Below are 27,008 nucleotides of genomic sequence, written 5' to 3'. Positions count from 1 at the left end.
TGTCAAATATACAATTATAAGTGAGTATATACCATGTGTGTCTTACTGCTTCTTGGATATCTCAGGATAATCTTTTCTAGAATCCACCATTTGCCCACAAATTTCATGATTTCCTTGTTTTTAATTGCTGAGTAATATTCCATTGTATAAATGTACCACAATCTCTGTATACATTCCTCAGTTGAGGGGCATCTGGGTTGTTTCCAGACTATTATGAATAAAACTGCTATGAACATGGTTGAGCAAATGTCCTTGTTGTGTACTTGAGCATATTTTTGGGTACATAGGCATATATCCAGGAGTGGTACAGCTGGATCTTGAGGAAACAATATTCCTAATTGTCTGAGAAAGCACCAGATTGATTTCCAAAGTGCTTGTATAAGTTTACATTTCTACCAGCAATGGAGGATGGTTCCTCTTTCCACATCTTTTTCAGCATGTGTTGTCACTTGAGTTTTTTATCTTAGCCATTCTGATGGGTGTAAGGTGAAATCTCAGGGTCGTTTTGATTTGCATTTCCCTGATGACCAAGGACGTTGAGCATTTCTTTAAGTGTTTCTCTGCCATTCAATGTTTCTCTATTGAGAATTCTCTGTTTAGCTATGTACCCCATTTTTAATTGGATTACTTGATTTGTTGTTGTTTAACTTCTTGAGTTCTTTATATATTCTGGATATTAGCCCTCTGTCAGATATAAGATCCTTTCCCAGTCTTTAGGCTGTTGTTTTGTTCTGACAACAGTGTCCTTTGCTTTATAGAAGCTTTTCAGTCTTATGAGGTCCTATTTATTGATTGTTGCTCTTAGAGCCTGAGCTGTCGGTATTCTGTTCAGAAAGTTGTCTCCTGTGTCAATGAGTTCAAGGCTCTTGCCCACTTTTTCTTCTAAGAGGTTTAGTGTGTCTGCTTTTATGTTGAGGTCTTTGATCCACTTGAACTTTAGTTTTGTGCAGGGTGATAAATATGAATCTGTTTGCGTTTTTCTAGATGTCCAGTTAGACCAGTACCATTTGTTAAAGATGCTATCTTTTTTCCATTGTATGGTTTGGCTTCTTTGTCAAAAATCAAGTATCTGTAGCTGTGTGGGTTTATTTCTGGTCTTCTATGTGATTTCATCGATCCACCAGTTGGTTTCTATGCCAGTACCATGCAGTTTTTATTACTATTGTTCTGTAGTACAGCTTGAAATTAGGGATGGAGATACCTCTAGTTGATCTGTTGTACAGGATTGTTTTGGCAATCCTCAGTTTTTTGTTTTTCCAAATGAAGTTGAGAATCATTCTTTTAAGGTCTGTAAAGAGTTGTGTTGGTATTTTGATGGGAATTGCACTGAATCTGTAGATTGCTTTTGGCAGGACAGACATTTTCACAATATTAATCCTACTGATCCAAGAGCACGGTAGGCCTTTCCATTTTTTGATATCTTCTTCAATTTCTTACTTCAGAGACTTGAAGTTTTTTTCAAACAGGTCTTTCACTTGCTTGGTTAGAGTCACACCAAGGTACTTTATGTTATTAGTGGCTATTGTGAAGGGTGTTGTTTCCCTAATTTCTTTCTCAGCTCTTTTGTCTTTCATATACAGGAGTGCTACTGATTTTTTTGAGTTAATTTTGTATCCAGCCACTTTGCTGAAGGTGTTTATCAGGAGTTCTCTGGTTGAATTTTGGGGGTCACTCATGTATACAATCCTATCATCTGCAAATAGTGATACTTTGACTTCTTCCTTTCTGATTTGTATCCCCTTGATCTGCTTCACTTGTCTTATTGCTCTAGCTAGGACTTCAAGTATTATGTTGAAGAGATACGGAGAGAGTGGGCAGCCTTGCCTTTTCCCTGATTTCAGTGGGCTTGATTTAAGTTTCTCTCCATTTAGTTTGATATAGCAAGCTACAGGCTTGCTGCCTATTGTCTTTACTATGTTTAGGTATGTGCCTTGTATCCTTGATCTCTCCAAAACTTTGAAAATGAATGGGTGTTGGATTTTGTCAAATGCTTTTTCTGCATCTAAGGAGATGATCATGTGGTTTTTCTTCTTCAGTTTGTTTATATGGTGGATTACATTGATGGATTTCCATATATTCAACCACCCTTGCATACCTGGATTGAAGCCTACTTGGCCATGGTGGATGATTATCTTTTATGTGTTCTTGGATTTGGCTTGGAAGTATTTTATTGAGTATTTTTTTTTTTTTGCATCAATGTTCATAAGAGAGATAGGTCTGAAGTTCTCTTTTTTGTTGGGTCTTTGTGTGGTTTAGGTACCAAGGTGACTGTGGCTTCATAGAATGAGTTTGGTAATGTTCTTTCTGTTTCTATTTTGTGGAATAGTTTGAAGAGAATTGGAGTTAGCTCTTCTTTGAAGGTCTGGTAGAATTCTGTGCTGAAACCATTTGGCCTTGGGCTCTTTTTGGAAGGGAGACTTTTGATGACTGCTTCTATTTCCTTGGGGGATATAGGACTATTCAATCTTTCTACCTGATCTTGACTTAATTTTGGTAGATGGAATCTATCAAGAAAATTGTCCATTTCATTTACATTTTCAAATTTTATGGTATATAGGTGTTTGTAGTACAACTTAATGATTCTTTGGATTTCCTCTGTTGTTATTTCTGTCTGTTGTTATGTCCCCCTTTTCATTTCTGATTTTGCTGATTTGTATAGTTTCTCTCTGCCTTTTAGTTTGGCCAAAGGTTTGTCTATCTTGTTGATTTTCTCAAAGAACCAGCTCTAGGTTTCATTGTTTCTTTGAATTGTTTTTTTTTTTTTTTTTTTGTTTCTAAATGATTAATTTCAGCTCTGAGTTTGATTATTTCCAGCCGTCTATTCCTCTTGGGTGTGTCTGCTTCTTTTTTTTCCTAGGGTTTTAGGTGAGCCATTAAGTTGCTTGAATGAGATGCTTCGAATTTCTTCTTGAAGGCACTTAGTGCTATGAACTTTTCTCTTAGCACTGCTTTCATTGTGTCCCATAAATTTGGGTAAGTTGTACTTTCATTTTCATTGAATTTTAGGAAGTCTCTCATTTCTTTTTCATTTCTTCCCTGACCAACCTGTCTTTGAGTAGAGAGTTGTTTAGTTTCCATGTGCAATGCGCATATGCAGGTGCCCTGAATACCTCAGTGGCGCACGGGCCTGTCGTACTGTCTTCTTGGGATTCAGATCATTCTGGGCTCTAGGAACTGTTCGCCTGGACTCCACTGGGAGACCCACAGAACAGGGCTTCAATGCTGAGATGCTGTCCCAGGATCCCTATATTGCCCACAGTGGGGGTGTGGGTGGAAGGAGCTGATGTCTGTGTGCTAACGTAGAGGGACGCTGGATCTGAGGCCCTGCAAGCACTCACTTGAAGGTGCACTCACTCGCTCCCAGGCCTAATCTGAAAGCACAGGGACTTCTCCCTGTTCTCTGCTCTCAGATTTGGGCCTGCAGGGGCTAATGAGAGTGTAGGAGATCTGTCAGCTCAGAGGTGTCCACTGTTTGGCCGCTGGGCAGGGAGGCCTGTACTTGAGGCAGCTGCCTCTGCAGTCTCAGTCACAGAGCACGGAGGCTCCTGCTTGGACTAGCTGCTGCCCCCACGTTACCACAGCTCTGGGATCCAGCCTGTGCCGGTTAGGTCATGGAGCACAGAAGCTCATGTTTGGGGAAAACACTGGGGCCTCAGCAGAGCAGGGAGGCCTGCCTTGGGGCAAAGGGAAGTGCAGGGGAGTTGAATTCACCATTCTCAGTCCCTGGAGATGTCCACGAGTGGGACCAGGATCCAAACTGTCCCAGCTCACAGGTGGTCTCCTCTCGCCCAGGAAGCCTCAAATGTGGATGTTCAGGCTTCAGCTGCCCCTCCACTCACCAATTTCAGAGTTTCGGACCCTGCAACCCCCAGATACAGTGCACTCTGGTCACCGCCATCTTGGACCACCAAGGATGATCTTTTCAAGATCCCACCATTTGCCTGCAAATTTCATGATTTCCTTGTTTTTAATTGCTGAGTAGTATTCCATTTTTTGTTAAGCATTGCCTTATGGTGGCTATCATTGGGAGAAAGGAGACAGACAGTTGATAGCCCCATGGGCTTCTTTTTCTTATGAGCCAAATAAGCAACACAGGCGCAGACATCTGGATCTGAGATATCTGCCAATAGGACCCAGTGCAAATTGGAGCACCTCATTCCAGATTTCTAAGCCTTCCTTTTGGGAGGTTTTTCATCCTCTAGATTTCAGTAGCACTCTTAAGGGTGCAAATTTGGAGATCTCTCTGATGTGATGTTGAACTGCCCGTAATTAAGGGGGAAGGAGAGTGATCGAGACTTTTATGGTCTCTGGAACAATCAGTTCAAGCAGCTGAGAGGCTCATATACACAAATATACACAAAAATAAAATTAAGTCTTTAAAACAGTTTAAATATATGAGCCTATGGGGGCTATTCTTATTCAAACCTCAATAGGGGGATGAGGGCCAAAGACAGCGAAAGTCAGAACTGGCCTCCTTAACTGACACTGAGCATTAACTAAAGGGAGTAACTGTGACGGAGATGGCTGAGTGAGAGCACACAGGGCGAAAACAGTCTGCCCTGCTGGATGCTGTGTTCCATTTCCTATGTGAGCCTTGGTTGTCCTTCCCAGGCTTCCTGAAGCCTGCTGTACCTCTGAATGACCCTCTTCTCACCTGGGCATTTTTCTTTGGTCAGGGAGCGGAGCTTCACAGATCGAGGGTCAGATATCTTGTTGCAAGTGTCCTGCCCTTAGGTGGTCATTCAGGAATCTTGATTCTAACCTGTGTTGAAGCTCCCCCACAGGCTTTGTCTCTGCTTGAGTTTCCATGTTGCCGGTTTCCAATCTAAAAGAAGACTGGCCTGGATTCATCACGTAGTCCCAAATTATTTGCTCTGAATTTCCAGGAGGGCAGTTCACAGAGGGTTCCAGGCTCCAGGATACCAGTTCAGCAAAGGGGTTTTTGAAATGGCATTCCATAGCCAGACCAGCCTTACAAAATCCTGGCATCTGCCTCTGCAGGTGCCCCTTACACATCCTTATTTGGCTTTTCTCTCTTCTGTTCTCTAAAGTATCTGTTGCGGGAAACACTGGGCAGATTTTCTGAGCTTATACTGAGGTATGTTTCCACATCTTGGTTAGCACTCCTCACTGAGGGCCAGTCCTGCCAGGACAGATTCTGGTATTTTTCTCATGTTTTGTAAAAGTTATCAATTTTACTTTGCTGTCAAATCTAGAAATGCCAGCCACCAGCCACCTGTTCTAATAACTATTAAATATTTATCTCCACTGTATTCCCTGAGGAGTCTGGAAGACCCTGCCTGCATATCTAAATCTCAAAGGTTATACTACTTCCTTTAAAAAAAAATTTTTTTTTTTTTTTTTGAGACAGGGTTTCTCTGTGTGACCTTGACTATCCTGGACTCACTTTGTAGACCAGGCTAGCCTCAAACTCACAGAGATCTGCCTGCCTCTGCCTCCCTGTGTGCTGGGATTACAGATTTAAAAAAGATTTAATTTTATGTGTATTGTTTTTTTCCCCCAAATGTATGCCCATGGGCCTGGTGCCTACAGAGGCCAGAAGAAGGCATCAGATCCCCTGGAACTGGAATTACAGATGGTTGTGAGCCATCATGTGGGTGCTGGGAATTGAACCTGGGTCCCCTGGAAGAGCAGCAAGTAACAGCAGAGCCATCTCTCCAGCCCCAGGTTCTGCTACCTTTTAATGTTACTGTATGGAGAACAAGCTTCTAACACAGTGACCTTGGAGTGACACATTCCAACCACACCTGAGCCACAGCCACATCCCCATCCTTTGTTTCTGAAAGCCAGCACCTGTATCCCTTCTCTCATTTCTGAATGTAGCCATTGGACCTTGCCTCTGCTTTTCTTGGTACATCTAGTAAGTGTTTATGAGGTAAGTTTGAAATAAAAAGGTACTTTTTTGAAAACGATGAATTAATTAGGGTTTCTCTTGAAACTAAAAGCAATGACTACAAGCAACTTGGAGAGGGGAGTTTATTTCAGCTTACAGTGGTTGTCCTCCTGGAGACATTTGGGAAGAGGGACTCTCAACTAAGAAAATGTCTCCATAAGACTGTCCTGTAGCAAATCTAAATAGTGTATTTTCTTAATTAATGATTGATGTGAGTGACCCAGGGAGCAAGCCAGTGAGCAGTGTTCCTTCACAGCTTAGGTTTCAGTCCCTGCCTGCCTTTCCTGGATGATGGGCTGGAAGCTGAAATCAGCTCTTTGCCCCAAGTTGCTGTTGGTCCCAATGTTTTATTACAGCAAGAAAAACACTAACTAAGACATCCTTTTCAAAGAATCAGCCTTTGGGTTAATTGATTTTCTCTAGACTCTTTCTCTACTCTGTGCTATTGATTTCTATTACAATCATTATGATTTCCATAATTTTGCTTTTTTATTATTTTTGTGTGTGCTGCACTCTCCTCCTCCTGTTGCCTTGCACACATTAGGCAAGCATTCTGTCTGTCACTCTGCCCTGCCGTCCCTTCCCATAGTATTAGGGTAAACTGTCAAGTCATGGATTCGAGATCCTTGTTGTTTCTTAATATTTTATGCCATTAATTCCCCTCAATGGAATTCTTTGTTATGGTATGGTCTCTTCACTTGTGTTAGCCTCAGAGAACTTGGTGATTAATCTTGAATTAGTATTTATTGACCTACTCATCATTTAAATGTCACACATTTGAGTTTCTCAAGTCTTTCTGTTGTTGACTGTAATTTCATTTAGTTGTGTTCTGTTGTTTTGGCCTTTAAACTGAGGCTTGCTTTGTGACACGGCATCTCCCTGAGTTTATGCTGCTTGGAGACTGCCAAACCTTCTGTGTTAATTGTTGTCTTTCCATAAAATTGGCTCATTTTCAGCCATTGATTCTTAAAATTATTTTCCCTTTTCTTTCTCATCATTTCTAGAAGCTTTCAATAATTTAGTTTCTCAAAATTAACTCTCATCATTTTCATTGGGGAGTGGACCATGCTGATTCTGCACACTGTCATGTTGGAAGCCAATCATTAAGAGGGTTTTTAATTGATTAGCATTACACAAGAAGGTCCTCCTAGTCTAGGAGTGAACAGGCAGGTGAAGGCATGTTAACAGTGGAAAGAGAATATTTCAGGTAGAATGTACACTGTCCTAAAGTCATCTGACAGTTGACATCTAGGAGTTAGGAAGGCTCTCTCAACTTAACCAGTGTATTAAATCAAGTAGTTCAAGGCTTTGAATCACTTTTGCCTAAGTTCTTAAAAACTTCAAACCCTATCCACCACCATCTGCTTTCCATGTCCTGCTAAATAAATAATTTTCCTCTCACTGATGGTGACTTGTATAGTCTACTCAAGGCTCTTGTGTTTATTATTCCTGTTTTTCTTCTGCAGACCACTCCACGAACATATAAATGACATGATTCGACAATGGCTTTTTAATATAAACAGTGAAATCACCAATGATAACACTGAATTCCTTCGCCACGTACGTATTTGTTTGGCTTTTCAGGATTCTATTTTGCTTTGGTTGGTGATTTCTGTTAAGAAAAAACAAGCCCAACTGAAGCAGGCAGTGAGAAGAGCAAAATGGAAGCTTATTCAAATGATTTTCAATGGAAAATGAAAACGTTTTGCAGAGTGTCCTACTTGCTTTTGGGATCCCCTGTCTCCTCCTTCACATGATAGGACTCAATATTTGTCTTATGACATGAGGAAGAACATTCTACCACTTTTAAAATCTCAAGGCATTGCTACAGCTAGCCTTTCCACAATATGCTCTGTTTATCATTATTGAGATCCATGGAATCAAGTCATGGATTTGAGAACCTTGTTGTTAGTATTTTATGCTATTGATTCCCCTCAGTAGACTTCTGCATTATGGTATGGTCCCTTCACCTGTGTTAGCCTCAAAGTACTTGGTGATTAATTTTGAGTTAGTATTTATGGACCCACTTGTCATTTAAATTTACCAAGATGGAGCTGTAAACAGCTGTGGATTTACAAAATGTCCTCTCTTTAACATTATTTCATTTACTCATTATTTCTCTCTCTCTCTCTCTCTCTCTCTTTCTCTCTCTCGTGTGTGTGTGTGTGTGTGTGTGTGTGTGTGTGTGTGTATGTGTATGCCAGTGTGTGCATGTGTGTGCAGGTATGTGCCTGGGTGTGTGGGTGCTGGCAGAGGCCAGAAACATCAGATCCCCTCCCCCCCAACTGAATTTGTAGCAGATTGTCAGTCACCTGATATGGGTGCTAGAAACTGAGTTTGGGTCCTCTGCAGGAGTAGCATCTTACTTGATCAAAACGATTCACTAACAGGATGCATGTGCTTGCTGAGCACTGTACTTCCCTAACATTGACCTAGAGAGGGCATCACTGCTGGGATCTCTGTGCCCTCCACAGCCAGCAGAGTAATGATCTATGGAAGGAGAAAAGGCAGTTGGGTTCAACATAACTAAGTGGCCAATGTTGGTTCAAACTTCAGGAGTCTGACCCTGAGTGGTTTATTTTAGGCATATGTAAATGCAGCACAATTGGGTGAAAACTTTTCTGGTGATAATTAACTCAGTCCTATGTGTACAACAAAGCATACATAAATCTCTTTGAGGAACAAAGTAAGCTAAATAAAAGGCAGATGTGACTGTATCTGAATTCTTTGTAAGTACATGTGATATCTTCCACGAGATAGATTCTATAGATTGATGGAGATATGCGCATGAGGAGGGGAGGGTCTGGGGGTGGGTCCAGTATGGTCTCTGGTCACACACACAGCACAGAGGTCACCAGGCTAGAATGCACAGCTGCTCCCCGTCTTCTGGGTGGGTAACAGGTGTTGCATTCCTTCCCTTGAAGAAACAACCCCGTGTGCTATACCATTCCAGGTTCCACCCTAGTGCTTATGTGTGAGCACAAGGGCCTCCGTGCCTCCTATACATTAGCACCCTTATTTGTATATCATGTTAACTTTCCACACAACCATCAACCCACAAACTCTGGAAAGATATGTCATCAAAGGTGATATGATGAGGAAGCTGTGGGCTGCCACATTATACTGCCTCTAACATATGTCCCAATCCCTATTTCCTTCAATAAAGGGTCCTGTGGGGATCCTTTTCAGTTATTTGTAGAGCACTAAATGCCTTAGGGCACAATTTGGCAACTTGAACTTTAATGGCTTAACACCCTTGGTCAAGATAAAGAAGCAAAAATGAGTTTAACACACAATAGTGAAAAAAGAAAAATAGGATTACAGTAGCTAAGTATATGAATTCTTTAAGAATTATAGGTTGTTAAAGGTTGGACATGGGTATAATCATTTCTTTTTTTTTTTTTTAAATTTTTCATCAATTACACTTTATTCATTCTGCATCCCCCCATAAGCCCCTCCCTCCTCTCCTCCCAATCCCACCCTCCCTCCTCCCTCTGCTTGCATGCCACTCCCCAAGTCCACTAATAGGGGAGGTTCTCCTCTCCTTTCTGATCTTAGTCTGTCAGTTCACATCAAAAGTGGCTGTATTGTCCTCTACTGTGGCCTGGTAAGGCTGCTCCCCCCCAGAGGGAGGTGATCAAAGAGCAGGCCAATCAGATTATGTCAGAGGCAGTCCCTCTTCACATTACTATGTAACCCAATTGGACTCTGAACTGCCCTGGGCTACATCTGTGCAGGGGTTCTAGGTTATCTCCATGAATAGTCCTTGGTTGGAGTATGAGTCTCTGGGAAGTTCCCTATGTTCAAATTTTCTTGTTCTGTTGCTCTCCTTGTGGAGACCCTGTCCTCTCCAGCTCTTACTATTTCCCAGTTCTTACCTAAAATTCCGTTCACCTGCCCAACAGTTGCCCATCCGGCTCAGCATCTGCTTTGATAGTCTGAAGGGCAGAGGCTTTCAGAGGCCCTCTGTGGTAGGTTCCTAGGTTGTTTCCTGTTTTCTTCTTCTTCTGATGTCCATCCTCTTTGCCTTTCTGGATGGGGATTGGACCTTTTATTTAGGGTCCTCTCTCTTGCTTAGTTTCTTTAGATGCACAGGTTTTAGTGGGTTTGTCCTATGTTGTATGTCTATATGAGTGAGTATATACCATGTGTGTCTTTTTGCTTCTGGGACAACTCACTCAGGATGATCCTTTCCAGATCCCACCATTTACCTGCAAATTTCATGATTTCCTTATTTTTCATTGCTGAGTAATATTCCATTGTGTAGATGTACCACAATTTCTGCATCCATTCTTCAGTTGAGGGGCATCTGGGTTGTTTCCAGCTTCTGGCTATTACAAATAAAGCTGCTACAAACATGGTTGAGCAAATGTCCTTTTTGTGTACTTGAGCCTCTTTTGGATATATGCCCAGTAGTGGTATGGCTGGATCTTGAGGAAGCGCTATTCCTAGTTGTCTGAGAAAGCGCCAGATTGATTTCCAGAGTGGTTGTACAAGTTTACATTCCCACCAGCAGTGGAGAAGGGTTCCCCTTTCTCCACAACCTCTCCAGCATGTATTGTCACTTGAGTTTTTGATCTTGGCCATTCTCATGGGTGTAAGGTGAAATCTCAGGGTTGTTTTGATTTGCATTTCCCTAATGGCTAGTGAGGTTGAGCATTTCTTTAAGTGCTTCTCTGCCATTCGGTATTCCTCTACAGATAATTCTCTGTTTAGCTCTGTTCCCCATTTTTTAAGTGGATTACTTGGTTTGCTGCTTTTCAGCTTCTTTAGTTCTTTATATATACTGGATATGAGTCCTCTGTCAGATAAAGGGTTGGTGAAGATTCTTTCCCAATCTGTAGGTGGTCGCTTTGTTTTGATGACTGTGTCCTTTGCTTTACAGAAGCTTTTCAGCTTCATGAGGTCCCATTTATTGGTTGTTGCTCTTAGAGCCTGTGCTGTTGGTGTTCTGTTCAGGAAGTTTCCCCTGTACCAATGAGTTCTAGGGTATTTCCCACTTTTTTTTCAAGCCGATTTAATGTGTCTGGTTTTATGTTGAGGTCTTTGATCCACTTGGACTTCAGTTTTGTGCAGGGTGACAAGTATGGATCTATTTTCATTTTTCTACATGTAGACATCCAGTTAGACCAGCACCATTTGTTGAAGATGCTATCTTTTTTCCATTGTATGGTTTTGGCGTCTTTGTCAAAGATCAGGTGTCCATAAGTGTGTGGGTTTATTTCTGGGTCCTCTGTTCGGTTCCATTGATCCACCATTCTGTTTCTATGCCAGTACCATGCAGTTTTTAAAACTGTTGCTCTATAGTACAACTTAAGATCAGGGATGGAGATACCTCCAGAAGATCTTTTATTGTAGAGGATTGTTTTAGCAATTCTGGGTTTCTTGTTATTCCATATGAAGTTGAGAATTTTCCTTTCCAGGTCTGTAAAGAATTGTGTTGGTAATTTGATGGGCATTGCATTGAATCTGTAGATTGCTTTTGGTAAGATGGCCATTTTTACTATGTTAATCCTACCAAGCCATGAGCATGGGAGATCTTTCCATCTTCTCATATCTTCTTCTAATTCTTTCTTCAGAGATTTGAAATTTTTTTCATACAAGTCTTTGACTTCCTTGGTTAGGGTTACTCCGAGGTACCGTATGTCATTTGTGGCTATTGTGAAGGGTGTTGTTTCCTTAATTTCTTTCTCAGCCCTTTTGTCTTTTGTATACAGGAGGGCTACTGATTTTTTTGAGTTAATTTTGTATCCTGCCACTTTGCTGAAGGTGTTTATCAGCTGTAGGAGTTCCCTGGTAGAGTTTTTGGGGTCACTCACGTATACTATCATATCATCTGCAAATAGTGATAATTTGACTTCTTCCTTTCCAATTTGTATCCCCTTGATCTCCTTCAACTGTCTTATTGCTCTAGCAAGGACTTCCAACACTATGTTGAAGATATATGGAGAGAGTGGGCAGCCTTGTCTTGTCCCTGATTTCAGTGGGATTGCTTTAAGTTTCTCTCCATTCAGTTTGATGTTGGCTATAGGCTTGCTGTATATCGCCTTTACTATGTTTAGATATGTGCCTTGTATCCCTGATCTCTCCAATACTTTGAACATGAATGGATGTTGGATTTTGTCAAAGGCTTTTTCAGCATCTAGGGAGATTATCATGTGGTTTTTTTCTTTCAGTTTGTTAATATGGTGGATCACATTGATGGATTTCCGTATATTGAACCACCCCTGTATACCTGGGATGAAGCCTACTTGGTCATAGTGGATAATATCTTTGATGTGTTCTTGGATTCGGTTTGCAAGTATTTTGTTGAGTATTTTTGCATCAATGTTCATAAGGGAGATTGGCCGGAAATTCTCTTTCTTTGTTGAGTCTTTGTGAGGTTTAGGTACCAAGGTGACTGTGGCTTCATAGAAAGAATTTGGTAATATTCCTTCTGTTTCTGTTTTGTGGAATAGTTTGAAGAGAATTGGTGTTAGCTCTTCTTTGAAGGTCTGGTAGAATTCTGCGCTGAAGCCATCTGGTCCTGGGCTTTTTTTGGATGGGAGACTTTTGATGACCGCTTCTATTTCTTTGGGGGATATAGGTCTATTTAGTTGATTTACCTGGTCCTGGTTCAGCTTTGGTAAGTCAAATCGATCAAGAAAATTGTCCATTTCATTTAGATTTTCAAATTTTGTGGCATATAGACTTTTGAAGTAAGTCCTAATGATTGTTTGGATTTCCTCAGTGTCTGTAGTTATATCCCCCTTTTCATTTCTGATTTTGTTGATTTGGGTGGTGTCTCTCTGCCTTTTAGTTAGCCTGGCTAAGGGTTTGTCGATCTTGTTGATTTTCTCAAAGAACCAGCTCTTGGTTTCATTGATTCTTTGAATTGTTTTATTTGTTTCCAATTGATTGATTTCAGCCCTGAGTTTGATTATTTCCAGCTGTCTACTCCTTCTTGGTGTGTCTGCTTCTTCTTTTTCTAGGGTTTTTAAGTGAGCCATTAGGGTGCTTGAATGAGCTGTCTCGAATTTCTTCTTGAAGGCACTTAGTGCTATGAACTTTCCTCTTAGCACTGCTTTCATTATGTCCCACAAGTTCGGGTATGTTGTGTCTTCATTTTCATTGATTTCTAGAAAGACTTTAATTTCTTTCTTTATTTCTTCCCTGACCCAGCTGTCATTTAGTAACAAGTTGTTCAGTTTCCATGTGTGTGTAGGCTTTTTGTTATTTCTGTTATTGTTGAGGTCCAGCTTTATTCCATGGTGATCAGACAAGATACATGGGATTATTTCAATCTTCTTGTATCTGTTGAGGCTTGCTTTGTGACCCACTATGTGGTCTATTTTGGAGAAGGTTCCATGAGGTGCTGAGAAGAAGGTAAATTCTTTTGTGTTTGGGTGTAAAGTTCTGTAAATGTCTGTTAGGTCCATTTGATTCATGACCTCTGTCAGAGACATTGTTTCTTTGTTTAATTTCTGTTTGGTTGACCTGTCCTTTGTTGAGAGTGGGGTGTTGAAGTCTCCCACTATTAATGTGTGGGGATCTATATGTGCTTTAAATTTTATCAATGTTTCTTTCACAAATGTGGGTGCCCTTGTATTTGGGGCATAGATGTTCAGGATTGTGATGTCTTCCTGGTGGAATTTTCCCTTGATGAGTATGAAGTATCCTTCCCCATCTCTTTTGATTAATTTTGGTTGAAAGTCTATTTTATCAGATATTAGAATGGCTACTCCTGCTTGCTTCTTGGGTCCGTTTGCTTGGAAAGTCGTCTTCCAACCCTTTACCCTCAGGTAATGTCTATCTTTGTGTCTTAGGTGTGTTTCTTGTATGCAACAGATTGCTGGGTTTTGTTTACGTATCCATTCTGTTAATCTGTGTCTTTTTATTGGAGAGTTGAGTCCATTGATGTTGAGAGAGATTAATGACCAGTGGCTGTTAGATCTCTTGATTTTGATGTTGGCTGTGGTCATCAGGTTGTGTGCTTGGTTGCTTTTTGTTTTACTGAAGTGAGGTTATTTATTTCCTGTGTTTTCTTGAATGTAGCTAGCTTTCTTGGGTTGTATTTTCCCTTCCAGTGTCTTCTGTAATGCTGGATTTGTTTGTAGGTATTGTTGAAATTTGTTTTTGTCATTGAATATCTTGTTTTCTCCATCTATGAGGACTGAGAGTTTTGCTGGGTATAGTAGCCTGGGCTGACATCTGTGTTCTCTTAGGGTCTGCATGATATCCGTCCATGCCCTTCTGGCTTTCATAGTCTCTGTTGAAAAGTCAGGTGTGATTCTAATGGGTTTGCCATTATATGTTACTTGGCCTTTTTCCCTTGCAGCTTTTAGTATTTTTTCTTTGTTCTGTATACTTACTGTTTTGATTATTATGTGGCGGGAGGATTTTCTTTTCTGGTCAAATTTGTTGGGTGTTCTGTAGGCCTCATGTATTCTAATTGGCCTCTCCTTTAGCTTGGGGAAGTTTTCTTCAATGATTTTGTTGAAAATATTTTCTGGGCCTTGGAGAAGGGAGTCTTCTTTTTCCTCTATACCTATTATTCTTAGGTTTTGTCTTTTCATATTGTCTTGCATTTCTTGGACGGTCTGTGTCAGGAATTTTTCGGATTTAACATTTTCTTTGACAGATACATCGATTTCTTCCATTGTATCTTCTACACCTGAGATTCTTTCTTCCATCTCTTTTAGTCTGTTGGTTATGCTTACCTCTGTAGTTCCTGTTTTCTTCCCTAGATTCTTCCTTTCCATTATTTCTTCCATTTGTGTTTTCTTTAATTTTTCCAATTCTATCTTCAGGTCTTGAGTTGTTTTGTTTACTTCCTTCACCTGTCTGATTGTACTTTCCTGTTTTTCTTTTAGTTCCTTCAACTCTGTTTCTATCATTTCATTCAGTGTTTTAAGCATTTCCTTTCTAAAGGCCATAAACTGTTTGGCTGCAGCTTCCTCTATTTCTTTACGGATGGCAATATTCTGTTTGAGTTTATCTTCCTCTATGTCTTTACGAATCTTATTTGTTTCCTCTGTTATCATCTTCATGAGCATACTTGTTAGGTCATCTTCTTGGATTTCAGTTATGGTGGGGTGTCCAGGGCTACTTGCCCCTGGGTAACTGGGTTCTGGAGATGCCATATTGCTCTGTCTTTTGTTGCTTGAGCTTTTACGCTGGCCTCTACCCATTGTGTTACCTTAGGAGTTTGGGGTTATTTTCTGGTGGTTCCTGGGGATCCTGTGGTGGAGAGAATATCCTTTGCAGAAAGCTGGTTTTTCCTGAAGGATGTCTTCTCAGCTTTTTGGGTATAGTCCCTGGATGGCTGGTGTTTTTTCAGGAGTTGCTCACCTCAGGGATATAGACCTGAGTGGTAACTGTGGTCTTTGTTAGTCGAGAGGGTTCTCCTCTCACCCAGGGAAGTCCTGAGGGCAGCTGCCCTGTTTCTGGGTTTCTTGTTGCAAATTTAATGATCAGCTGCTGTGACCCAGTTGGACATCAGGCGCGCCTCAACTGTTTGTGCTTGTGTCTGGAGCACAGCTGAGTGCTGGCGCCTCGGCCCCACTAGACTGCTAGACTTTTTCTAGGGAAGGATTGGGTGATTTAGATCAGTACAGTTTCCTTCCTTCCCCGTGGATTCTCTGGAGACACGGACTCCTAGTGTCTTTTTTTGCCCTGGTGCACACTGCTCAGTGTCCGCCAGCTGGCTGGCCACAGAAATTTGCCTGTGCCTGGAGCACAGCTGTGTGATGGCGGCTCAGTCTCTGCCAGCTGTCTGGTGTGCAGAAACTGCCTGTGTCTGCCTTTGCGGCTTTTGGGAGCCTGAGTGGCTCCCTAAGCTGGGTAATTTTCCGGGGACCTTTTCAGGTTGGGGGTGAGCTGAGTGCTCTGAGATCAGACCCGTTGTTTCTATCTCCGGCGGCGAATCAGGCGCGCAGGCAGGCAGGGCTCTGTGCCGGAACCTGGGTCTCCGGCTCTGGCTCCGGGCTGGCTCCTGGGGTGCCCGTGGAACCCACCCGAGTCTTTTCCAGGGGATGTCTGGGTGACCTAAGGCCGGTCCCAATCGTTTCCTGTACCCTGGGGTTATCTCTCGACTGAAAATTCCAGTCTCTGATAGTGTGGTGCCCAAGGTTCAGTCTGGGACCGTGACCAGAGACACTGGCTTGTGGCTCTGGGCTGGGGCTGGGGCTGGCGGCTGGCAGCCAAGCCTCTGGCGGAACCGGGATCTCTTCCGCGGTTAGCCGGGTGAGTTAAAAGCTGATTGAATCCCCCACCGTGGGGTATCCTCTCACCTGGGAAACACAATGACTGTGTTTTATGGCCGAGAGTTCTGATTGCTGTTCACAGTGCTGATCCTGCTGTGCTGCTGCTCAGAATGAGAGTCCTCCCAGCGCCGCCATCTTGCCCCTCCCCGGGTATAATCATTTCTAATGTTTTGTTTTCTTTTTATGTGTGAGTGGTGTGTATGTGTGTGTATATGTATGTATGTGTGTATATGTGCTTTAGGTGTATGTGAGCATGTGTGTGAAGGCCTGAGACTGATGCCAAATAACTTCTTCAATAGCTCGTTTACCTTATTCATTGAGGCCAGGTCTCTCAGCCAAGCTCAGAGCTGACCTGCATGGCTAGTCTTGCTAGCCAACTTGCTTTTGGGATCTCCTGTCTCCTCCTTCCAGGACTGGAATTACTGGCACACAGGCATGTCCACCGAGCAATGTCTGAACTCTATTGCTAACAAGTGATGTAAAGGCTTTGTCAGTATTCCCCAACCCCCTTCTTGATTTTATTATTTAAACATGATTTAGCTTTTGTTGTTTTAAAGTGGTTGTTTAGATTGTAATCATTTCAACAGATGGATGACCTCCATATAGCTATGATCCAGTGGATGGTAAATATGCTGACCATAATGCTTCCTGACTTTCATGACCGAAACACTCTCCCAAAGCTGGAGGAGGATGAAACTCCTGAGAAACGTGAAGTAAAAATTGCTGAATTAGAGTTTAATGGAATTTCACTGGCCAAGCGGTTGGCACGATACACCGGCTACTTGAACAGGTGACACCTTCTGGTCCTGCATTGCTGTCCATTTGAAGGTTAATGCATGTAAGGTAGAACGGATATCAAGGTAACAACATTAGGGGTTATTTTAAAACCTTGAAAGAAATACTAGTCCAAGGCAGGAGGGTTATGACTTTAAGGCCAGGGTGGCTACATAACAAAATTCTGTCTCAGAAAAGAAAGAAATCCTAGCTCAGGCTTTCAACTTGCTTCAACACTGTGTTCAGTGGAAATACAGGATTCTTTTGGGAAAAGTGTTGGCAGAGGGAGGATAGGAAGTATACTATGTAGACTTGAGTGTTAGTTTTTAAAAATGACTGGCTCACTTCCACTTTTATGTGTACTGGGGAACAATTAAGATGCTTGCAGTTGTGGGGCTTGGACGATGGCTCAATGGGTAAAGTGCTTGTCACATAAGCACTGAGTTTTGTCCCCAGTACCCACATAAAAGACAAGCATTTTGTCTGTCCCTAGTTCTGGGGGCCGGGAGAGCCAGAGGTAGGCAGGTAGATCCCTGGAACTTGCTAGCCAGTTGGTCTAGCCAAAGAGTAAGTGCACATTCAGCAAGAGACTCTGTCTCAAAAAGTAAAGTAGAGCACAATAGTGGAAGACACCTGACATGAACCCCTGGCTTACAATACCCCCCACAGAGAGAGAGAGCGAGCAAAATAAAACAAGATGCTTCTAAGTCCATGAAAACTTGAATTTATAACTTTTGTGTGTTTCACTAAAGACTCGCCAATTGTCTTTTATAAAACTGAAAAAATAAAAAAGCAAACACCTGCCCTGAGTGTGGTGGCTCACACCTATAATCCCAGCATCCAAGAGGCAGGGCGAGGCAGATCTCTAGTCTAATAGTGAGCTCTAGGGCAGCTGGATCTACATGAAGAAAAGTTGTCTCAAAAAGCAAAAACAAAAACAACAAAAACCAAACCAACCCAACCAACCAAACAACAACAACAACACAAAAACCCAAAGATAACAACCAAAAAAATCTGGGTATGGCAGCACATGCAAGTCCTTGCATTTGGGAGATGGAAGCAGGAGGATCAGGAGCTCAAGGCCAGCCTTGGCTACACAGTAAGTCTGAAATTAGTTTGGGCTACATGAAATGCTGTTTCAAAAAGAAAAAGAAAGAAACAAAAAGAAAAACTATCTGAAAAGTTAGAATTGCAAAGCCAGAAGATTCACATCAAGTAAAGATGAGGCATGAAAACTGTAACCTGTGGATTAAATTGCGATTAAATTGTGGATTAAATTGCAAGTGGTTACTTTTAGTTTTAGAAACAGCTCATAAAATCAAGCTGAATTTGCCTTTTATTTCAACTCAAGTTTACAAATGTTCTGTTGGTTTGAAGAAAAGAAATCCCAATTGTTCAATTTTACCAATAAAGAGCCAGATACTGAGGTAAAAGCCTGTCAGCTCAGAGAGGCAAAGAAAGCACCCAGCTGACCTTCATATTAAGAAAAGGAAAAGGAAGAGGAAGAAGAAGAAGAAGAAGAAGAAGAAGAAGAAAAGAAGAAGGAAAAAAGCCCTTCCTACTCAGTTCACATCCCAGAAGGAAAAAGCCCTTCTGCTTCTCCTCTTAAATACCCTTCAACTCCTCAAAGTCCCTCCTGTTTAATCCCTGTAAGATGGTTGCTTGCTCTACCTCTTGACCTAGTGTTAACTTTATTTAATCCTGTTTACAGAAAACTCTTGGATTAAGGGTGTGTGCTAGGCTGAGCCACACCACAAGTATTTGTTTACAGTAAACAGAAAGCTCTAGTATCAAAGACTGAGCCACACCACAATTAGAAACAGGTTTTTCCAGTTCACAATCTCCGGGTTCACAATGGGATGAAATACCCTGCAACAATGTTCAGAAGTGAAAGGACTGTGGCAGGAAGGTGGTAAGGGTAAGAAATTATTAGCAAGGACAAATTACTGTCCCAGTGAAACTGATATTTTATGGTAAATTGTCATCATTAATGATAGTGGATTTTAAGCACTTAAAGGACCAGTAATGAGTAGATCATACTAGGAATATTAGCTTCTCATTACTATAATAAATACATGAGATATCAATTTGTAAAGAGAAAAGTTGTTTCAGCTTAGAGTTGAAAGTGTCCCAGTTCATGACTTTTTGGCCCCAGAGCTTTGGGCCTGAGGCCAGGTGGTAGGTACAACACCATTTCAGGAGGCTGTGAGAGAACAACTTCCTCATTTTATAGCTTGGAAGCAATGGGACAAAGAATGGGATAAAACGGCCCCCTCCATGGGTGCACCTCCAGAGACCTGCAGCTTTCACTACTCCCAATAGGACCATCTTGGGAGGAGAGGATCAGGTCTCTCCTGTGTGACCCTTTGGGGGTTACACTCATCCAAATCACAGAACTGAGCTCATGTGAGCTCACTGTCACTGTCTCATTTCTCTCTCTTTCCATCTCTCTCCAGTTGCTGCAAAAGCATGGTAAGAGTCATGGCTCTGACGAGAGCTGCTCACTTACAGAAGAATCCTGCTAAGGATCTTCAGGAACTGGAGAGGATGAAGGTAAGGATTTTTTTTTTTTTTGTCTTAGCTTTGCTTTCTTTGTTTTTAGCAGATTTTCCAGGTCAAAACAACTGTACATATTTGAACTAAATAATTTTATAATTCTAAAATATTCTTGTGGCCATTAAAACACTCATTATAATAGACGTAATGAAATATCTAATATTCTCAAAGTTTGCACTCCTTGTTAATTGACTAAGTGGTTGTTCTGAGACTCACTCAAATTGCTGATTTTATAAAAAACCCATGCTTTTTTAGTGAAGAATAGCTATCTTCTTCATTTGTCCTCAGTGTGATTTGAAAGGAGGAAATATTTGGCTCATGGTTTCAGTTAGGGTTCAGCTGGTTCCATTGCTTTGAACCTGCACTGAGGTAGGGCATCATGGCAAAGGGATGTAAGAGAACAGAAATGCTTATCTCACTGTAATGGGGGAGCAGAAAGAGACAGACAAGAAGGGGCTAGGGACAGGACATATAAAGACAGAACCCCCACTTTTGGAACCATGTCCTATGTTCTATTTGTTAGTATTTAGGCAGCCTGCTTCTGTGTTGCTTAGCAACCTATGATGTCATCATGTGGTGCTAGTCAAGTAGCCACACCTGGCAGGTGTGGTTACATTGATCCTAAAAGGACCAACTCACCACTTTGTCTTTCTCTTGGCTCTTGCCCTCTCCTCTCTTGCCTTCTCCCCTTTCTCTGTCGGAGCACTTCCTCTCTTCTCCCTATCATGTCTCTCTCTCTCCTTCTCTCTCTCTCTTCATCTCCATCTAATAAACCTCTTACATATAAAATCTGCTGTGTACGTCATCATTTTCATTTGGTCCTAACACTATTAGCTCCTTCCTCACAAACTTCTCAATGGATTAACCCATCCACAAAGTTGGTACCCTCATGGTATACTTCTCAAAGGACCACTAGGTCAAAGTCAAGTCATGAGCTGTTTAAGGGAACACTTCCTACTCAAAGAGTAATGCAAGTATTTTACTGTATGGATATACATATATGCGCACATGTCTTCATGTGCGTGTATGTATGTATATATATATATATATATATATATATATATATATATATATATAAAATTTATCCATTCTCTCTTGACGGACACCTAAATTGTTTCCAGCTTTGATTATTAAAGGCAAAGCTTCAATGCACTAATCTTTGAACAGACATTTACTCTTTTCTCTTGGAATGGGATATGCATGTTTCCAAGGTGACTGAATCATTTTTACACTCCTGTCAGCAATAAATAACAATCATTTGTTTCACAACCTCACTGATAGTTGATATAGCCCCTATTTTTTCCTTTCCTTTTAAAAAATCTATTTATTCATTTTACAGCCTGATTGCATCTCCCTCCCACCTTTCCTTCTAGTTCCACTCTTCCTTTTCCTTCCCCCTTCCCCTATTCCTCAGAAAAGGGGAACACCCCCCTACCCACCCACCCCAGCTCATCAAGTGGCATCAGGACTGAGCATGTCCTCTCCCTGTGGCCTGGTGAGGCAGCCCTGCCGGGGTGCAACCCCTGTTTTAAATTATGGACATTTTAGTATGTGGGAAGTAATAGGTTATCATGGTTGTATTTAAGTTTCCTTAATGACGGATGATGTTGAATTTCTTTTCTTGTGCTTATTCTTCATACATATGTCTTTGGCATATATAAATCATTGGCACACTCATGTTGGAGCTCTTTATATGGGCTGAATCTTATATCCTATGTGTAATTTTAAAATATACCCTCCAGCTTGTGGTGTTTCTTGTCTTAACAGTATTTTGAGGGCTGAGCAGATGGCTCAGCAGGTAAAGCCCTTGCTTGTCCATGCTTGAGAGCTGGAGTTCAGACTTCCAGAACCCATGCAGATATCAGGTACTCATGGCAGCCTGCCAGCAACCCCAAAGCTGGGAAGGCAGAAAAAGGAGATCCTTGGATCAAGCTCTTTAGTTGGACTGCTGAATCGGTGAGGTCTGGACACTGCCTCAACATGTAAAGTAAAAGAGCAATAAGAGGAAGGAACCAGATACCAACCACTGGACTCCACATATCCACATATGCACATAAACCCACACAAACATATGAGCCCACACACATGAAAACACATATACAGACATGCATGTCACACACACATACAAAAATGCATGCTCCATAGAAAGATACTTTGAGAGATAGGAAATTCTTAATTTTGATGATAATCTAACTTTCATTTTTTGTTTTTGTTTTACAGATCTTGCTTTTTTTTTATTTCTTCAAAGAAGTTTTGCCTAGCAATACCATATAGATTTTTTTCTCTCATTTTGTCTTCTAGATATTAAATAGTTTTAAGCTCTATTCTCAGGTTTAGCATCCTCTTTGAGATAAATTTCTAAAAAACACCTGTGTTGCCAGGCATGGATTAAATTTCTTCTTCTTCTTTTTTTTTTGGCATCTATGTATCTGATTATTGTGGTGCCATTGTTAAAGCCTGCTTTTTATCAGGCGGCCCTGGCATCTTGGTTGAAACGTCTATTGAACATGTATGTGGCTATTATTCTGGATATTGTATTGTTGATCTATTTGTCAATATGATCACCATTACCAAGCAATCGTCATTATTTTTATAATAAGTTTTGTAATCTAGTAGTATAAATCCTTAAAATTTGTCTTTTGCCAGGTTATGTGGAGGCTGGTTATACCAAGTCTTTTGTTTTACCATGTGAACTTTAGCTTTTTGATCTCTTCCAAAGGTTTGCTGAGTTATTTATTTGGATTACAGCTTAACTAGTGATCCGTAGGAAGAGGACTAACCTGCTAACCACCTTTATCTTAGGATCTGTCAACACAGTGTATGTCTTCACTTAAGTTTATTTCACTGAAATTTTGTGATTTTTCAGCATATAGTTCTTACTTTCATCAAATTTATCCCTATTTTATTTTGGTGCTACTATAAATATTCAGTATTTCATACTGAAAATCACATGAATATTTGATTGATATTGATATATGCACAATGCTTAGAAAAGAGTTTAGTACAGAGCTAAAAACTGTGAATGAGTTTGCGATTTCTATCTGTTGTGAGACAGACAACATAAATATGTCTATTTGCTCCAGATAGGGAGACCACACAGACCACAGTAATGATTATACCAATGTCCAGTTTGGTGTATCAGTGAGTTTTATTGGGATTACTTACAGGAATGTGAATAAGGGGTTACTTACAGGAACAGTCCCTCAAAGGTGACTGCATCACCAAAGCCCAGTCCAGCATGGGTGAGAGCTCACAAACGCTGGAAATCTGGGACACACTGCACAGCCTACAGACAGGTCAACAGATTGGAGTTTCCTTTGCAGGTGGCTCAGTTGGTCTGAACCTTTTTCAGGCAGCTCAGCTTGTCTCTGCTGCTGGGCTTGTCTGAAAGTAACTCTCATCAGGTTTTATTATTTATATACTCTTGGAGAAGGAAGGAAGAGGGCTAGTGAATATAGTCAGTTTCAGGGATTTCCTGAAACTGTTTTGAGTTATTTCCTGTATACGGAGCTTCCCTGCAGAATGGGATGTTTCAATCTTAGAGGAAACTCTCACACAAACTGTTGTTACTAGCAAACAATCACATTGGCATGGTCAGTTACATAAAATTTATTGGGACAGATCATTTGTTAGTTAATCCTTCTGTATCTGGTTTTCTGGTACCTCACCACACTTTATCCTATTACAACCCAAATCATAAACCCTGTGAGTGAAGGATAATGTGATTTAGGCCTACATTTGTAGTAAGATACTTCTGTGCAAGACTTTGAACTAACTGGACAGAAAAAAGTTACAGAGGAATTGTGCTTAGCAGGTCAGTGGAGTCAATGAATGACTTGGTACAGTTTTTTTTTTTTTTCCATGTGTAGTAATTATGCTTTATCTCTTCCCAGAGAGAATGTTATGATTGGATCAACACATGTTCATACCTCCTTTCTGATATGAAAGGCAGGAAAATATTATTGCTGACATTTGAGGAAGCAGAGGAGCTGCTTGGGGAAGAGGTATTTATTACATGCTGCTATCATTGGATTGTAAGGAAATGAATGGAATAGTCGTTAGTAAGGTCATATTCAGGTTCTTTCTGCATCTCGGTATGTAAATTGCAGCATCTTTCTGAAATTGCTGTTCTGCATCCTTACTATTAGCCACTACAGGAAGGGAGTTTGTTTCTGATCCAGAGCATCAGCAGCTCTTCCTCAGACAGTTTAAAATAAATTTTGGATTTGTGTGTGTGTGTGTGTGTGTGTGTGTGTGTGTGCGAGTGTGTGCGAGTGTGCGCGTGTGCGTGCGTGTGTGCGTGTGCATGTGCGTGTGTGTGCGTGCCTGCCCATCCCTGCACCTGTGCCTATGTCTGTGGAGGCTGGCGTTATATACAGGTCTGTGCTGCCTGACATGGGTGCTGGGAACTGAACCTGGGTTCTCTGCAAGAGCAGCAAGTCCTCTGAGCTGTTGAACCATCTCTGCAGCCCTTGCTGCAGGTGACATGAACAGGTGACCTTGAATCTACCTCTTATTTCCTCTTTTTTCTTTCTCTCTCTCTCCTCTTCCCGCCCCCCATGAAACAGGGTCTCACTGTGTAGCTCTGGCTGACCTAGAAATCACAGAGATCTGCCGCCTGTCTCTGCTTCCTGAATGTTGGGATTAAAGATGTGTGCCACCACTTCCGACTCAAATCTTAAGGGAAACTGACTTTCAGATAATAGTTCCTCAGACCCATCTGCTTCTGTATATACCCTTCCTCCCTGTGGCCACCAGGGTTATGTTCTCTTGAGTATTTAATCTGTGGAATATTTTTTCTTTTTTATATCTTTTTTTTAAATTTTTACACATTTATTAAGAACTGCAAATTAATAACTTACTGAACTCATAGTTTATTCTGTTCTATTTTTTTTCTTTTTTTTATTTTTTTTTATCAGTTACATTTTATTAACTCTGTATCCCAGCCGTGTCCCTATCCCTCATTCCCTCCCAGTCCCTCCCTCCCTCCCTTATCTCCACCGTGCCCCTTTCCAAGTCCACTGATAGGGGGGACCTCCTCCCCATTCATCTGATCCTGTTTTATCAGGTATCTTCAGGACTGGCTGCAAAGCCCTCCTCTGTGGCCTAACAGGACTGCTTCTCCCTTCGGGGGTGGGGAGACCAAAGAGCCAGTCATTGAGTTCCTGTTAGAAACAGTCCTTGTTCCCCTCACTTTGGGAAACCAATTGGTTACTGAGCTACCACAGGCTACATCTGAGTGGAGGTTCTAGGTTATATCCATACATGGTCCTTGGTTGAATGTCAGTCTCAGAAAAGACCCTGTGCCCAGATATATTTGGTCTTTGTGGAGCTCCTATCCTTTCCCCATCAGACTAACTCCCCTTCTTTCTTATGATTCCCTGTACTCTGCCAAAGGTTTGGTCATGAGTCTTTGCTTTGAAAACACTGCTAGTTAGAGTCTTTCAGATGCGCTCAGTAGACTCCTGTCATACGTTCAATGCACATCCCATCTGTCTTTCTAAATGAGGATTGATCATCTTACCCCATGTCCGCTCAATTGATTATCTTTTTTAGGTGTATAGATTTCATTATGTTTATCATATCTTATAGGTCTATATAAGTGAGTATATCCCATGTTTGTTCTTTTTTATATCTAACAACTTCCCAGTGGTCCCATCTATTCTATCTGATAATACTTTATAAACATGGTAATTTCACCCATTCTAAAAACATGTTCGTGGTGTTTTTTTTTTTTTTTTTTTGCCTGATTTCTCTCCTTCCATCATAATCACTTTTTAAAATTTATTTATTTATTTATTACAATTTATTCACTTTGTTTCCAGCTGCAGCCCCCTCCCTCATATCCTCCCCATGCATGCTGCCCACCCTCCCTCTTCTTCCCCTATGCCCTTCCTCCTAGTCCACTGATAGGAGAGGTCCTCTTCCCCTTCTATCTGACCCTAGCCTATTAGGTCTCATCAGGGCTGGCTGCATTGTCTTCCTGGCTGCTGCTCCCTCAGGGGGAGGTGATCAAAGAGCAGCCACTAAGTTCATGTCAGAGACAGTTCCTGCTCCCCTTGCTAGGGAACCCACTTGGAGATGAGTAGCCTATGGGTTTCCTTTGAGCAGGGTATCTAGGTCCTCTCCATACATGGTGCTTGGTTGGAGTATCGGTCTCTGCAGGACCCCTGGGACCAGGTTTTTTGGTTCTGTTGGTCTCCTTGTGGAGCTCCTGTCCCCTCCAGATCTTTCTATCTCCCCCTTCTTTCATTTTCTATCTCTCCCTTTTTTCATAAGATTCCCTGCACTTTGTCCAAAGTTTGGCTATGAGTCTCAGTATCTCCTTTGATACCCTGATAGGTAGAGTCTTTCAGAGGCCCCCTGTGGAAGGCTCCTGTCCTGTTCCTTGTCTTCTCCTACTTCTGATGTCTATCCTGTTTGCCCTTCTGAGTAAGATTTCAGCCTCTTCACTAGGGTCCTCCTTGTTGTTTAGCTTCTTTAGGACTTTTTTTTTTTTTTTTACCTAAGTCCTAATGAATGCTGAGCAAGCTGAGTCATAGCCCCTGGCCCACAATGAGTCCTGTTAAAATTCTAAAGCTACTGTGAGGCTACTGCTCTAGAATATTCAGTCCTCCATTTAACCTGGCTCCTCTTTAGCATTTGGCTCTGTTAACTGTTCACTCTTTTGGTAAACTCTCCTCACAAGGTAAAAGTTCCCTGGATTTTATCCTCTTTGTGTCTGCTTATCCTCATTTAGTTGTCTACCTCTGTGTGTGACATGTTGAGACTCTGTCCTTAAGATGTGCTCATTACCCTTTCTGCATCCCTGTACAGTATTATATTCATCCAGTTTCTTGTGTGTTGAGATAGGGGTGTCTTGTAGCCCAGATTAACTTGAACCGTTCAGGATAGGTTGCCTTGAACTTGTGACAGTCTTCCTTCATCAGCGTCTGAAGTTCTGGGATTACAGGTGTGAGCCATTATACCTGGCTAATCCTGTGGTTCTAATTACCATATGCTTACCAATAATCTCAGATCAGTGCACACTGATTGTTCATTAACAGCCTTATAGTCCTTCAGTCCCCGACTGAAGGGCATTTACCTTGGTAAACTCTGAAGAAGCTTCTGTTGCTATGACAGCCATACCCCACAAGTATGCTATGATGGCATGCATATTGATGCCCCTTGGTCTGAAAGAAAGGAGCTGTTTCTATAACAACATTCAAAGGACTTTAAACATCACCTTTTAAGAAATTGTGCATCTTCAACAAAACCTTTCTATGTTGACCAGATCTTGGTCAGAATTATATCTGAATTAACCACTGAAAGATTTCATTGACACTGTAAATCTTAAAGTGCAGTATAATTCTAAAAAAACTCGCTGTAGTAGCATAGTCATGATTGTAGTTACAAACTGAATCTAGGAGAAACATTTAAGTACACAGAATCAACTGGGTTTGGTGACAAACATCTGTAATGCCAGCCCTTCAGAGGAAGAGGTAAGATGGTCAGGAGTTCAAGGTCATCTTTGGCTCCAT

At 41.4% G+C, this 27,008-nt stretch overlaps 1 protein-coding gene across 1 annotated transcript in view; it reads left to right on the top strand.

Moving 5' to 3' along the window:
- Window positions 1-27,008, top strand: part of Axdnd1 (axonemal dynein light chain domain containing 1) — a 105,241-nt gene that overhangs the window by 52,851 nt on the left and 25,382 nt on the right. The window contains exons 17-20 of the mRNA XM_060365089.1: window positions 7,381-7,474; window positions 16,746-16,948; window positions 19,389-19,485; window positions 23,382-23,492. Of these exons, the coding sequence (XP_060221072.1) occupies window positions 7,381-7,474; window positions 16,746-16,948; window positions 19,389-19,485; window positions 23,382-23,492 (505 nt within the window). The remainder of the gene's footprint in view (window positions 1-7,380; window positions 7,475-16,745; window positions 16,949-19,388; window positions 19,486-23,381; window positions 23,493-27,008) is intronic.

The sequence above is a fragment of the Meriones unguiculatus genome, chromosome 11, assembly GCF_030254825.1.
Source record: "Meriones unguiculatus strain TT.TT164.6M chromosome 11, Bangor_MerUng_6.1, whole genome shotgun sequence".
Lineage (NCBI taxonomy): Eukaryota > Metazoa > Chordata > Mammalia > Rodentia > Muridae > Meriones > Meriones unguiculatus.
This window is presented reverse-complemented; position numbering and strand designations above follow the sequence as displayed.